A 15,731-nucleotide genomic window follows, 5' to 3' on the forward strand; every position below is an offset into this window, starting at 1 on the left:
ATAATACAAATTTACTAAGGGAAAGTTGCTCCACTTAATTTTTAAAAATTAAATCATTCGTATGCATAATTTAATATTCGTAATAAGTACAAAAATGACAATTTGAAACAATTTTCGTGAAAATTACACCGGGTGATTTTTTTTTATCAGTACACAAAATTTGCGAATACTTTCTATTGATATCTTCAACTTCATGTTTATATAACTGATCAACTTTTACAAAGAAATTTGGACGAAATATAAAAAAAATAAGCTTTCCATACAAAATGCAGAACTCTATACATTTTTTTCGACCTAAGTTTCTTAGTGAAAGTTGTTCAGTTTAACTAATAAAACGGCTAAACAAATTTTGTATATAATAAAAAAAATGTAATGTTTGTGTTAAATGAAAACAAAAGATATTTATTTCTGACTAGCTTCCGCCCGCGACTCCGTCCGCGCGGATGTCAGTCTTCGCGTCTTCTACGGATTTATATATTATGTGTAATATATAGATTTATATTGATAAACCTAATAAATCTTTTGCTAGCATTCTGATGCTTTATCGGTTGCACTGGATTTATCTCTTTTTTTTCAATCGCTTGAATGATATAGGATGGGTCCTTGATGGGCATCGAATGCTGAAGTCTCGAATCAATCAATTCTGACAGTAGGCAATTTATGTAAAATCTTGATAATGGTCCATCATTTTATTTTGCCTAAACGTTACATACTTTTTTATATATTATATTTTTAACGAATTATTCACTCCAGTCCAAACAGCAAATAAGCAGACTTCTGCTTCTGCAACGTTTAGTTGTCCCTGAATTTAGAAAAAATAGCCATGATTCTTATCTATGACAAAAGTGTTATTTTTTGCATTGTATTTCAAATATTAAATTTTTTTTAACCGCATCTTCCGCATTCATGTCTTTTGCCGGAATTAGACATTTAACTTCTACTAGTCCCATTTTCCCTTTTTGGTATGTATAAAGTAAATTTTTTAGATATTTCTCGTTATACTTTTAAAAAGTTATTATTGTCATTTTGCTCATTAGGTAAAGTAATTTCGATATCAGTTTTAAGTTTTTTGATACCTGCAATAATAACGTCATAATCGCCTGCACATACTTATCGATTACACCCTGTATACAATCCACCATCCACATTCATAATGTTTTCCTGTCCTCCTCTCCTTTACGCTGTTCACCGATACATTTGAAATGAGTAAATCTGCTACCACTGAAGGATGTTTCATTGTGATCAGCAAATTTTCACCACTGTTGTCGATTATTTGTTTTTCATTTTTAATCAGCAATTGGGAATCATCAGTTTTGTTTTTTGCAGATTGGTGATGTACCCTAACAATACGTCGAAAAGGGAAAGCATCAACGAATTATCGTTTTCGTCCTCTTTTTTTATTCTTCGCGTCTCTGTTACTTCTGTTTGTTTAGTTCTCAACACCCACTGAATTTTCTATGTTATTGTGATCTTCCATTACATCTGAGTTTTGATGATGTGATGATAATCCATTCGTTTTAATATTGGTACTTAGAGTTGGTAGACTAAACTAGAAATGGCGGACTAAATTTGTCAGTGCGTCTGTAAGATCAGAATATAAAACCAACATCCTGTATTTAAGTTACAAAATTAATAATCAAACAACATGCCGCTACGTTGAAAATGACTAGAAGAAAAAATTAAAACACCTCGGATCAATTTTGGAGTAAACAAATCATTTTCTCCGTATGGGGATGCCCCGGATGAACTTGGGAAGTTCAAGTTCTCAATACAAGTTAATATTATATTTCGTATTTCTCAAACGAAAAATAAACATTTTTGGAACTTCAAAAAATTATATTATAAGAAAATTTATGAGCTTACTTTAGTTTTAAAGAAATATACATCCCTTTACTGACACCCTGTAAAATAAAGAAATTGTTGCCAATCACCTTTGCAAATTGGTTTCATTAACTTTATGTTCGAAGATAATTTTTTTTTCTATTAATTACACGCGTATTTTTTTCGTTTATTTTCCATATCGAAATCAAATGTTTAAAAATACGAATATTTGCACAAAACTAAGATAAAAATAATCAATTAACAAAATATATTAATTTAATGAAGTAGAGCAACTTTCACTTCGGTATGAAGGAAAATCGAGCGTAGAGCACACGTCAGAACGCTCCGGCCCAAGGAGCGCGACTAAAGAAATTCGCTAGGATTTTTCCTAATTATTTTAAATATTTTTTTAATATTTAAGGAATTATCAAAATTCAAAAAAAATTTTTTTAAAGGATTAATACTCATTGGTCTTCAACCAACTCGAATAACTGATGAATAACTGAATGGAAAAAATAACTTTTAGCAGTATTTATCAATAGATTTTGTAAGGCAAAAAATGGGAAATTTAATGAATTTATAACGTTCTAATTAAGAAAATCATAAGTTTTTCGGCAATTGTGTTCAGCAGTTTTTAATAACGACTATATAAGGATAATAATGCGCTGATCAGATTGTGTAAATTGTAATCGGTTGCAACGTAGTGAGTGCACAAACTTAGCTCGAAATGTCTTTGGGGGAAATAGACTTATCTTGAAGGCCTGATTAAGGTAACATAAAGTAACTTTATAAATGTGAAAAAATTCACGCGCATTGCGTATATAACACTAATTGATAAACAAGAAAAAAAAATTCAGTTTATCATTTCATTAGCCGGGAAAAAATTGTCAAATAACTTGTTGAAAACGCAATTTTGCTAGACTGCAGCCTTAACTGTAATTGTTTTTTTATACCGGTTCTTATTTTATCAATTCCAACATCCCAAAATAGAGAATAATAACTATAATGAGGAAGTTATTTGTTTTGGTTTTTAGTAACTCGATAACGATAAAACTGCTGTCTGGTTTTTCGTAAAATTCTATATTTATAATAGTTTTGTTTGATAAACGCTTAGGTGTAGGTGTACATACAAACTTTATCTCAATATGTTAAATTTCTAAAACGCTATAATAATATTTTAATAATTGTTCGTGATATTATTTTCTACTTATATTATAAATGCGAAAGTTCGTGAGCATCTTTGTAGGTATGTGTATGTTTGTTACTCCACGCAAATACTACTGAACCGATTACAATGAAATTTAGCACACATATAGAGGGTAACTTGGATTTACACGTAGAATAGTAAAATATATAGTAAAATAGCCTATGGTCGACATTGGGTTTTCATCTATTTTCTCTCCAAATCTGTGGTCAGCTGTGAAAGCGTAACAGACTTTCGCATTGATAATATTATACGTAAATACTAAATAATTAGGTACCTACTAAGTAAATATATACTTACTAGCTGTCCGCCCCGGCTTCGCCCGTAGTACATATTTCGCAATAAAAGGTAGCCTATGTCCTTTCTCGGGTATCAAAATATCTCCATACCAAATTTCATGCAAATTGGTTCAGTAGTTTAGGCGTGATTGAGTAACAGACAGACAGACAGAGTTACTTTCGCATTTATAATATTAGTATGGATATTATAAAGCTGAAGAGTTTGTTTGTTTGCTTGGACGCGCGAATCTCAGCAACTACTGGTCCGATTTGAAAAATTATTCAGTGTTGTATTAGACAGTCCATGTTTTGAGGATTAGGCTATAAGCTATAATATACCATCACCACAGTATTACCATCCTACAGTAAGGAATCGCCTTTGATGTCGCGCGATGCCGCCGCCATCGTAGGTACTTACGCTGCCACACTAAAATACGCTAGGGTTGCAACAAATGGGAAATAAAACAATTTTGATTATTAATATTATGATGAAATCATTTATTCATATGTACATTCAAAATAATTGCGATTATTAAATCTGATGTAATTATTTGTTCATAAATATATAATTACAGATATTGCACTGCTAAATATTATTTACGTGGACACTTTATTTTTGGATGTTCTTAATTGTATATTATACCATTTAACTAAATAATGCATTCGCATTGGGATGTACAATCTGATTAGAAAATAATGAGGACAACATATACATAGCTTTGATTTTAATTCAACAGATACAATTAATACAATCTTACTGAAATATTGTTTCCTTCTGGGATTTCAATGTAGATTTACATCCGTAAACGGAACAGTTTTTGCGCGTCATAATAGAATATGTAAGTACCTATGTATAATAAAATTATTACACAAAAAATACGACTGCGTCGTCCTTTCGCGATAGTTAATGCAAACTCAGCGTGATTGCATTAAGCGGCCCGCGTCGCCCGACCCCCCGCCAGTTCCCCTCCGTTTCTCTGCACAAGTACATTCGTCGCCATACTGTAGGATGGTAATACTGTGCCATCACGCTACGACCAATAGGAGCGGAGCAATGCGGATAAAACCGCGGGACACAGCTAGTTTTACCATGAATTGGTTATTATAACTCTACATGTAACAAACTTACATACAAAAACAATTCATATTTATTTTTAGACAGAGATAATAAATTAAATTTATCCCAAGCAAAGACAATACAAAGGCTTAACAGCTAATACCTATAATACCTACCATAAGAAGAAACACAAACATAGTATTAAAAATATTACTTACGTGTTGTAAAAAATATGAAATTGTTGTATCTAGAGGACGCCATTTTGAATTTAGCGTGACGTCATATTAAAAGTATTATAATGGGGAATTGCCATATAAGAAAGATAAAAGTATTGGAATTTAGATTTATATTTATTTTCAACAACTTGACGACTTTTCCTTTAGTCATTCAATAAAATGTCACCATTCAATGAAGGCGCTAGCAGCTAGTCATTCAATCAAATAGCAAATTCAACCAGATGACTGCGACATATAAATTTACTGACTGTACCCCGCTATTTTACACGAATTGCTCGGCTCCTATTGGTCATAGCGTGATGATATATAAGCCTATAGATTTTCTCTATAAATGGACTATCTAACAGTGAAATAATTTTTCAAATCGGATAAGTAGTTCCTGAGATTCGCGCGTTCAAACAGACAAACTCTTCAGCTTTATAATATTAGTAGATTCGTATGTAGGTGTACAGTATAGATTCGCGTGATTGCATATTAATTTATAATTATTAAAGTAATAACCGTGTAATTGTTATTTGTACATCCTTTGATTACATTATGAGGAAATAAAAAGAAAGAGGGCCGAGGCCTCGGCAACAAAACATTGTTTCTTTGTTAATATTTTAATTAATATTCCTTGTAGGAAGCACTTTTATCCGACTTTTATAAACGAGGTTTAATTTTAACCAATTATGTTACTATATTGAAGCCATCTCTGGCAAAAGCACTGTATGTTATTTTTTTAAAATATCAATGCAGGTATGTAAAACTGAAAAAATAGTGTCTGTCTACCTATCTCTTCTATTTCCGTGCGCCATAGCCCATAACCTATATCTAATATATAAAATTCTCGTGTCACAGTTTTCGTTGCCATACTCCTCCGAAACGGCTGGACCGATTCTCATGAAATTTTCTGTGCATATCGGGTAAGTCTGAGATTCTGCCAACATCTATTTTTCATATGTACCACGGGCGAAGCCGGGCCGGACCGCTAGTACATATTTTTATAGCTATACCGGGCCAGCCCGAGCTGAGCTGCAGCGAACGACTAGTATAGTATAAAATATAAATAATTTATATCTGCTTGACAACAAATCAATGTTGCATAACTTATGTAGAAACTAGAAATAATTATAATATCATAATAATATTACGTAAATGACCTTGTAGTACGGAAAATAATTACTATGTAGGTAGGTATGGCAAAATTATTAAAATCTGTACAGCTGTTTGAGCTTTATAATGTAAAAAAAAATAAATGTCTATATTTCGATTTATTCATAGCCTAGGCTCTTTATTAAACGGACCCTAATTGACTACCTAGTACCTACCCTCTTTCATATAGCTAGTAGATGTATCATTTAATATAACAACAGCATATCGCTAAATAAAGGCAATTAAACGGCGCGATTTAATAAATAGCCTAGGCTTTTAATGAAACGGCTGATTTAACCAATTGGCTGCGACATAAGTAACTTAAAACTTGCGTCATATTATAATAATTATGACACAGAGCAGAGAGCGTGTAGCATGCCTGCATGCAAGCATGCTCATCGGACTTCACTAATGGGATATGGGATTATGATGGGATTGCATTTTCGACTCTGTAGTCTTTATGATAGGGAGATTGCTGAAAACAGACATAGCTAATATGACCGTAATCACAAAATATGTATTATGAATTATGATGTACATGGATGGGATTGAATGATGTAATCACAAATTATTGGGATGGGATTACACAGTCAATGTTGTGTTAGTATTACCTACGATGTACGGGATTCGCAAAAGAAAATCATTGATATTCAAACGTGTTGTGTGTGCGATTACAAAGGACAACCAAATCTGATCATTTATTATGGAATCCCATCATGGTTCAGGTTTGTGGGATTCGGATAAATATAGAGTGTTTAGGACAAATAGGACCCACTTACAATACCAAACAGCAACGCAATAAAAACCTGCTATTATAACAATTAACAACCTCTTTCAAAAAAAAGACGTGTGGACTATAATTGCATAGCATGCCTTCAAGCCACACCTCCGAGCCCGTCGGAGTGGGGAGCGTGAGGTATTTTCGTTACGGAATTTCTCGATTCGGTCCCCGCGCTCAAGGCCCGCGATATAAGCTATGCAATAGCTTAAAAACGATAAAAATCTAGCTATCCTATTTTGTTACTTTAAATTTAAAACCTTTGTTCATTTCGTCTTCATATGAATACAATTCCCATCACACTCGTAACATTCAAATTAAATCACTTCCTACAATTCTTTGCAATTTCCTCGAACGATTTAGTAGTTTTTCCGATAATATGGAACAAAAACTCATGTTCGTTTTTGTTTTTGTTTTTTTGATCATTTTTTAGGGTTCTGTACCGAACGGGTAAAACGGGACCCTATTACGACTTCGTTGTCTGTCTGTCTGTCTCTAGGCTGTATCTCATAAATTGTAAATATGTAGCTAGAAAGCTGAAATTTTCCCAAATTATGTTTTTTCGCTGCCGCTTTAACAAACGATTACCTACTAAACCCAATAAACGTGATTTTCTATTATAACCACAGATTATAACCCTTCGTGCGCGAGTCCGACTCGCACTTGGCCGGTTTTTTTTTAGTATAAGAAACAAACAGACTCATTATTTAATTAACTTCAATTAACTACTACAATTATTGATGAAACCCACATTCTCTTTTAAAACATGTTATGACACGCTCCAAGCATAAAAATATTGTCCTACTTTGTTGAGTTGAACTCAAAATTACTGACGGCTTTTTCGCCATAATATTTCAGGTCAAAATCTATTAATCATGCAATTATTACAGAACACCAATACGTTTCATAAAATATACTATAACTTAGGTAGGTACAAAGTCGACCGTCTAGCTAAACATTTATCTATCTAGATTCTAGAATACAAGTTGTATTATCTAGATATCTATTTCACACACGTGTGTTCATCTTGCGTATCAAATACAAAGCGCACACTTCTAGAGAAACAGTTATAATAATTACACAAAGGTCATTGAATGCTTTTGAAAAACCAGCCATGAAAATATACCTATGTATAATGCAATGTAAAATTAGCGAACACAAACTACGCCCTTAACTGCATACACTTTAAGGTGATTACCGTTTGCGTTAATAAAACTAAAACAGCTGAACGCCTGTCAATATATCCTATAATAAAAAAGGGCTACCTGCCACTTGCCAGAATAAACAAAATGTCCGCTTGTTTTTACTATCAGCTGATTCACAGCACACCATTTTGAACTCAACTCGATGGCATGATTAACGGTATTCATGTAGCGAAATAATTTAATTATTTTTTCCATGAAATCACTGAACACGTTCGTATTATACACAAGAACCTGTCAAAACTTTCTATTTCTATGCGACTTGGTAAAACCGTGAGATACTAACATACTATAGCACGGTGAAATTTAAACATATGTTGTGCTGTTAAATATCAAGTCTTACCTTTTACAAAGCAAGCTGGAACGCCTTACTCCACACACAATACCAACGCTATAATATAACACTCTGATAGTCGTTTCTTTTTCTCTTCAAATACATTATGCACTTTTAACAATATGTCGGGACGCGGAACGCTGTCCAACTAGTATTTAAGGTATTTTTACAAGCTTTCGCAACAAGCGAGCGTCCGTATACCGCCCGCTATAATAATGAACTAAAAAAATGTCAGCTGGGCCAAGTCCGTTCTCATTGGTAAATCGATTGAAAATCTCTAGAAATGAAATAAACTTTACGTTCGTCTCGCTCGCACATATCCCGTCCCTGTCACTTACGATTTTAAAATTGGAATTAAAGCAACATAGCGTGTTTATTTCGCAATATAAACTTCATATTGATAAGTTTTTAAACATGCACTAACATTATGATACAATAACGAATGTTTATAATTCGCGAATTTTCTGTTTAGAATCATATGGAAAACAATGCGACCTGTCATCGAATGAGCAATGTTTATTGACTATTATGAAGTCTGTTTTGATTGGTCCCTGCACAGCTGTTTTTGACGCTTGCTAGTCCACTTCTACGTTTCATTGTGTAACTACTAGATGGCGCTAGGTAAACTGAAACAACAAGTTGTAAATGCTCTAAGCGATTTTTATTTTAGGACTACAATTAATTAAAAGTTTTTTCCATGCATTTATAAATAAAAAATATGCGGAATACTAAATTGATAATCTGAATATAAATTAAAGTAATGAATTTGATATATGAGTACGGTGATGGTTTTGACTTAAAATTGAACGTTACCATAGCAACTGCTTTGTTTATTGTTTGATTATTATCCGGCAGATTTTAAAAAGTCGTTTATTCTTGTTGGATTGGGCTACCTAATTTCTATTTAATTTAGTTGCGTTATAATTAATAAGTGAAAAGCTGTTGCTAGTTCTACTCATTTGGTAAAAAATCGTTTAACGATATTATAAATGGAATCTATAGACTTATTAGCTCGAGAAAATGAATTTAAGAAACTCAATAAGCAACTGGAGAAAAAAACGGAGGCGTTGATGAAGGAAATAGAACAAGTTATGGTAAGTAAAAATCACTTTCGTGAAATCATATTTTGACAATGTCGTGTATTCATCCACTTTAAATTGTTTATTCTTGGAAAGCAGTGATAATATTACAAATATTAATTAGGTCAATCGATAAACTTTTTGAAGATAAACCCAATAAGTAAGGTACTTTTTATTTTTCATCATATTTAATAAATTTGTATAAATAAGGAAGGAATAATAATTATTATTAGATACCTACGTAACCATTCCTTATAGATTAGGTTTATGCAATATGGGAGACATCATTTATTTATTTATTTATTATCCTTATAATTAAATGTTGAATGAATGACTAAATTAAGACTATGTTACTTGTTAGTTAATAAGAAAATGTTTTTAACATCCTTAAATTCAAATCATTTCTTTCTTATTTTCACAAAAATGTCTTAAATAGTTAATAATATGTGATTAAAGATCTACTTGTTATCAAGAAATGCTGAGAGGAGGCCCTGAATTATGTATTATATGTAATAGAAAGGTTCCAAATAAAAAAAAATGTCATTTCAATAATTGCATTTATTTACTTAACATTATGATACATATCAATGTAACTATACTATACTTTAAAAAAATATAATTCTATTCAATTCTATTGATTTTTCAGCAAAACCAAGACATATTCTCCGAGTTTTCAAACAGATTAATAAAAACACCAAACAGACATACAAGAAAACATTGTGACACACCCCCTACCCCAGAAAGAACACCCACCAAAGTACAGACTAAAAAAAAAGAAAAAAGCGCCAAAAATTCTAATACAGATTATTTAACGGGCACAGATAATGAAATTAAAAAGTGTATATCGAATGTGTGTGAGTGGTGTCATTTGAGAAGTAAAGAAAGTGATCATATGGAGTTTTTATATGCGTTTGTTTCTGTTAATGTTAAGGAGAATGTATTGCCGCAGTCGTTTGTTAAAGGTTGGTTATTTTGTATGTAAAATATGTGTTTTTAACTAATTTAGATTTTAATGATGTAAAAGTTGTATCTATACTTATTTAAATAATTGTATAGAAATTATGTGTATGTATAGATATTCAAGAAAATCTAATATGGGTTAGAAAACTGAAAATAAAACGTTTTTTCTGTCCATTTGTTTATGTATAAAATACTTGCTGTGCCTCGCGGTTTTACACGCATTGTTCCGCTCCTGTTGGTCTTAGTGTGATGATATAATATAGCCTATAGCCTCGATAAATGGGCTATCTAACACCGAAAATAATTTTTCAAATCGGACCAGTAGTTCCTGAGATTAGCACGTTCAAACTAACAAACTCTTCAGCTTTGTAATATAAGTATACCTACTTAGAGAATATTTTTTATCACTTTCAGATCGAGTCACAGTGGAGAGTGTATGTAAATTTCTATCAGCCAAAGTGAAACTTATGCAAGAACAAATAGATAAATTACAAGCTACTATAGATAAAATGGTAAGAATTGAAGAATTGTATCCATCCATTAAGTTGTTTGCATCATGAAAATAAAATTTGATTGACTGACCAATTGACTGACTTCTCCTGTTGGTCTTATCGATATGAAATATAGCCTATAGCCTTCCTTGATAAATGGGCTATCTAAGACTAGAATTATTCAAATCGGACCAGGTTCCCGAGATTAGCGCGTTCGAACAAACAAACACTGTTCAGCTTTATAATATTAGTACCTAATACCTATAGATTATTAGCAGCTGCACTGAGTGGGGCTTGTTTTAAGTAAATATTGATTTTCATCTTACAATACTAAATTGTATTTATTTATTTGCTTACTTATATTATTCCTATGTGAATGTAGAAACTGCACTAGGTTTCTTAGTTTTAAATTAAACTAGCTTCCGCCCAGGACTTTGTATGTGCATCCCCGTTTTTCCTCGTTCCCGGAAGAATTTCGGGAAATCCTTTCTTAGCGGATACCTACGTCCTAACATCTACCTGCATGCAAAATTTCAGCCCGATACGTCGAGTGGTTTGGGCTGTGCGTTGATAGATCAGTCACCTTTTAGTTTTATATAGTTATATAGATGTTGAATTCTGTCGTACAATACTATTTTTTTTATACTTTCAGGCTAAACAATGCGAAGCCCACATGGGCCAATTAGCCGGTATGGAAAGCGAGAGACTGTCGCTTGTGAACAGAGCGAACAGTCTGCGGTCAGAAGTGGCCGATGTCAGGGCCAAGTGTGCGGCTGTCAATAATAAGTTGAGTGTGGGTAGTTTGGTTTTTTTACTAATATATGACAACGTTTAAAAATTGTGTTACTTGTCTCGTCATGGTTATATACTTATATTAGTCTAAGATCCCACCGCAGGATCAGTGCGTTCATCGGTTTTTTGCTGAAAACCGAATTTTTATGAATATTTATAATTAGGAGAATATACAGGGTGTCCCAAAAAGTAGTGATGAACGGAAGCTGGGAGGTAGAGGACCTAGAGCTAGACCTAGATCCGAATCACCCCCATGTATGTTATGCGATTTTTCGTATTTTCGGAGTTATGACTTTTTTTCAATTTTTCACCTATCGCCGAGTACGATGATATTTTCACTCCTGGTGACGTCAATTGTTGCGCTAGATGCTTGATTTTTTTTTGTGTGCTAAGCTGAAAGATAGGCCAATTCAGTATGGTAACATTTACTATCGTTAGATCTTCGAATGGAATAAAAAAAAGAATTAAATGCCAAGAAAGATAAAAATTACCCAGTATGTTCACCACTTCAAAAATAAAATCACATTAAAAAAACGCGCCCGGATGACGTATCTATACTTTAAAAAAAACATTGCAAGCGTTCCTACAGCTACATGATATTTCATAGCGTTACATATGTGCTTATGGCCTTTCACGATACTTCTGAATGAATTCATATACCTACTTGAGTTTGGCATTATAAATAAGCATATGACCATCACGTAATATAACTCTCTGCTACGCACATCTGTAAGCCAAATGTCACTTATTGAAAATCTGTGCCTCTCGCGAGCGCAGTCGCGAGCGACAGGCACAGATTTTCACACAGAGATTTTCACACAGAGATTTTCACACAGAGATTTTCACACAGAGATTTTCACACAGAGATTTTCACACAGAGATTTTCACACAGAGATTTTCACACAGAGATTTTCACACAGAGATTTTCACACAGAGATTTTCACACAGAGATTTTCACACAGAGATTTTCACACAGAGATTTTCACACAGAGATTTTCACACAGAGATTTACACACAGAGATTTTCACACAGAGATTTTCACACAGAGATTTTCACACAGAGATTTTCACACAGATTTTCACACAGAGATTTTCACACAGAGATTTTCACACAGAGATTTTCACACAGAGATTTTCACACAGAGATTTTCACACAGAGATTTTCATACAGAGATTTTCACACAGAGATTTTCACACAGAGATTTTCACACAGAGATTTTCACACAGAGATTTTCACACAGAGACTTTCACACAGAGATTTTCACACAGAGATTTTCACACAGAGATTTTCACACAGAGATATTCACAGAGATTTTCACACAGAGATTTCCACACAGAGATTTCCACACAGATATTTTCACACAGAGATTTTCACACAGAGTTTTTCACACAGATATTTTCACACAGAGATTTTCACACAGAGATTTTCACACAGAGATTTTCACACAGAGATATTCACACAGAGATTTTCACAGAGATTTTCACACAGAGATTTTCACACAGAGATTTTCACACAGAGATTTTCACACAGAGATTGGAACACAGATTTTCACACAGATTTTCACACAGAGATTTTCACAGAGATTTTCACACAGATTTTCACACAGAGATTTTCACACAGAGATTTTCATACAGAGATACAATTATAAATATTAAATTAATAAATATTATTAATTTACAATTTATAAACCATGCTTACCACTTGATAAGTTGTAAGCATGGTTTATTCACAATCTTCACAATAAGTTTACAGTCAAGTTCAATTCACCTTCCAGTGAATTAATAAAAAAAATCATATATCAAATAGAATAGAATAAAAAAATCTTTATTGAAAAAGTTTTAAAATAATACAGTTAAAATATATGTTTAATGATTTTAATTAAAAAGTAAAATAACAATATACATGTTATTATGAGCACGGAGCTTCACAATATGGTTTTATTATAATACTAGCGGTCCGCCCCGGCTTCGCCCGTGGTACATATTTACGTTTTCTCTACATAAAAACCATTCTCGTACTTCAAGGAATATAATAAAAAAAGAATTATCGAAATCGGTTCAGCCGTTCTCGAGTTATGCGCTTACCAACACATTTTGCGATTCATTTTTATATATAAGAAGAAGAAGAAGAAGATAAAATTGATAGATAATAAGATAGCACTAAATGTTCCCACGAGCGATAGCACACCGTCAGCACTTCACATTACCTATCGCCCATACATAACTGAAAAATAAATCATTTATTTGCAAGTAAACATGGTATACATAGGTGTTAAGAATAAGATACATTATTTCAGCATGTTTAGCCGTTATTCAACGACATGCAAATACATTTTTCATTAGATATAAATTTTATATTATGTCTTCTTAATTTTATTTTATTAAAATCAATTTATTTGTTATTCATTCACATTATTATAATTAATATTTCACAATTCATTCATATTCATTACAAAATATCATACATTATTACAAAAATAATATTAAGACACAAGTTACTTGACAAGACAATGTTAATTACGAGTTTAGGTATTCTTTAACACTATAAAAACATTTCTGTTGAAGCCATTTATAAAGTTCTTTAAAAAATAATTTAGTATCTAAGTTTTTTAATTTAGTTGGCACTTTATTATATATTATTACACTCATACAAAGACAGTTTTTATTATATTTTTTTAATCTAGGATTATCTTTTAAAATTAGTTTACTTGGATCTCTGCCAGATACATATACGGAGAAACACAACATTTGAAATGAAAATACGTTTATTATGGATACATAAAAAATAATAATACTGGTCTTCAGCTACCTACATCTACAAATTTCATTGTAATCGGTACAGTAGCATTTGCGTGAATGAGTAATGAGGTAACAAACATCCATCCATCCATCCTCACAATATTAGTAGGATTTTTTCACGAAAATTTTAAATTTTTTTTATTTTATATTACATTTCAGGAAAAAGACCGTCTCTACAAAGAGCAGAGGAGCGTGACGGACAAACTTACAGTGGAAGCGAAAAGTCTAAGATCGAAAAATGCAACTTTGGAAGCGCGAGGTGCGTCGCAGGAAGAGGCTATAGCGTCGCTCAAACATCAGTTGGAATCTGTGAAATTGTCTGAAAAGGTAAACATATATTTTCTTTGTATTTAACGTAATTTTTAACTAAATTAGGTAAACTAATTGAATGCTATCTTTGCCCTGCGGTTTTACCCGCATTGATCCACTCCTATTGGTCTTAGCGTGATGATATAAAGCCTTCACGTTGACCCGACCTGTTAGTAATATTCATGCAAAATTTGAAGACAATCCATGCAGTATGTACTTTTTGAATTTAGCCCGGACATACGTACGGATAAACAGACAGATTCCAAAAACTATATTTTTGGCTTCGATATTGATTGTAGATCACATCCCAAGTATTATTTTTTAAATATTCAATGTACAAACTCAAACATTTATTTATTCAATAATTAGACTTCTTCTAGAAGCACTTTTGAGTCGTCATTATATATGTATTTTTTTATATTTACCACCGATTCGGAAAGCAGTATCTATGGAGAAGACTTACCTACTTTTTTTTTATAATACAATTTTATTTTTTTATATAAATATTGATAAACTTTCCTACGATTTTTTTATATGTAATGCGTGTGTAATGCAAAAATGTTTTTTACAGGAATTCCGCGACGCAACGCGCAACCTATCAACATCACACCAAAACGCCATCTGTCGGCTTGAAGCTAAAGTTAAATCTCTAACGTCACGCATTGACAAACAAACAGCACTCATAGACAATTTGAAGAAACAAAACGCGCTGTTGACGACAGAGGGCGCTTTAAAAGTATTAGAGCGGGAATATAATGAATTTTTGAATTCCGATTTGCAATAAAGATTTTGTATTTTCAATTTGTTTTATTTCTTATTCTGTGGAAGGGTTGTTTATAGGGAAAACACATATAATAAGACTAAGAAAAGTTTTGCATTGTCACCGATCCTTGATAAGTGTACATAGTTTGAATTTAATCTGTCCGTTCAAAATACAGTCAAGAATCAGCTAAGTACATACAAAGTATGTACAAATATACAAGCTAATAAAAGCGTGTTAAAAATAGCAAACATCTGCTACATACTGAGTCGTATTTAATTAATGAAGTAAAACCACAGATACTATTCACAATTTGAAGAAAAAGCCACAGAATAGTTAATAATAAACAGCGCTCATAGACAATTTTGAAGAAAACGCTCTGTTAGCGGAAAGGAAAATTAGGGTTTCTGTTTCATCCATTTCGTTGAATCTAGGTTTGTTATGATTTTATACGTAGCGCAAGCGCAATGCAACTTTTTTGAAACATAAGTACCTACA

At 32.5% G+C, this 15,731-nt stretch overlaps 2 protein-coding genes across 2 annotated transcripts in view; one reads left to right on the top strand and one right to left on the bottom strand.

Annotated features, from left to right (window-relative positions):
• The window catches only part of atos (atos homolog atossa), a 65,123-nt gene extending 56,772 nt beyond the window's left edge, over window positions 1-8,351 (bottom strand). The window contains exon 1 of the mRNA XM_089712154.1: window positions 8,054-8,351. The gene's annotated coding sequence lies outside the window, so the exon portion shown is untranslated. The remainder of the gene's footprint in view (window positions 1-8,053) is intronic.
• Window positions 8,352-8,878: 527 nt separating this feature from the next.
• LOC149476400 (uncharacterized) lies at window positions 8,879-15,274 on the top strand. Its single transcript, XM_089712303.1, has 6 exons — window positions 8,879-9,138; window positions 9,770-10,085; window positions 10,498-10,595; window positions 11,227-11,367; window positions 14,324-14,491; window positions 15,045-15,274. The coding sequence occupies exons 1-6, from the start codon at window positions 9,034-9,036 to the stop codon at window positions 15,255-15,257; spliced, it is 1,041 nt and encodes a 346-aa protein (XP_089568429.1). The 5' UTR covers window positions 8,879-9,033; the 3' UTR covers window positions 15,258-15,274.
• The last annotated feature ends 457 nt before the right edge of the window (window positions 15,275-15,731 follow it).

Source organism: Colias philodice, chromosome 28 (assembly GCF_061535455.1).
Source record: "Colias philodice isolate Cphi_HAF_F1 chromosome 28, ilColPhil1 Martin Lab GWU primary, whole genome shotgun sequence".
Lineage (NCBI taxonomy): Eukaryota > Metazoa > Arthropoda > Insecta > Lepidoptera > Pieridae > Colias > Colias philodice.

What these genes read in the sequence shown, in the direction of transcription:
- LOC149476400 (XM_089712303.1), top strand. Translation starts at nt 9,034, where the DNA reads ATGGAATCTATAGACTTATTAGCTCGAGAAAATGAATTTAAGAAACTC. An exon ending in GCCGCAGTCGTTTGTTAAAG is followed by an intron (nt 10,086 to 10,497) that starts GTTGGTTATTTT and finishes TATCACTTTCAG; the next exon opens with ATCGAGTCACAGTGGAGAGT. An exon ending in CTGTCAATAATAAGTTGAGT is followed by an intron (nt 11,368 to 14,323) that starts GTGGGTAGTTTG and finishes ATTACATTTCAG; the next exon opens with GAAAAAGACCGTCTCTACAA.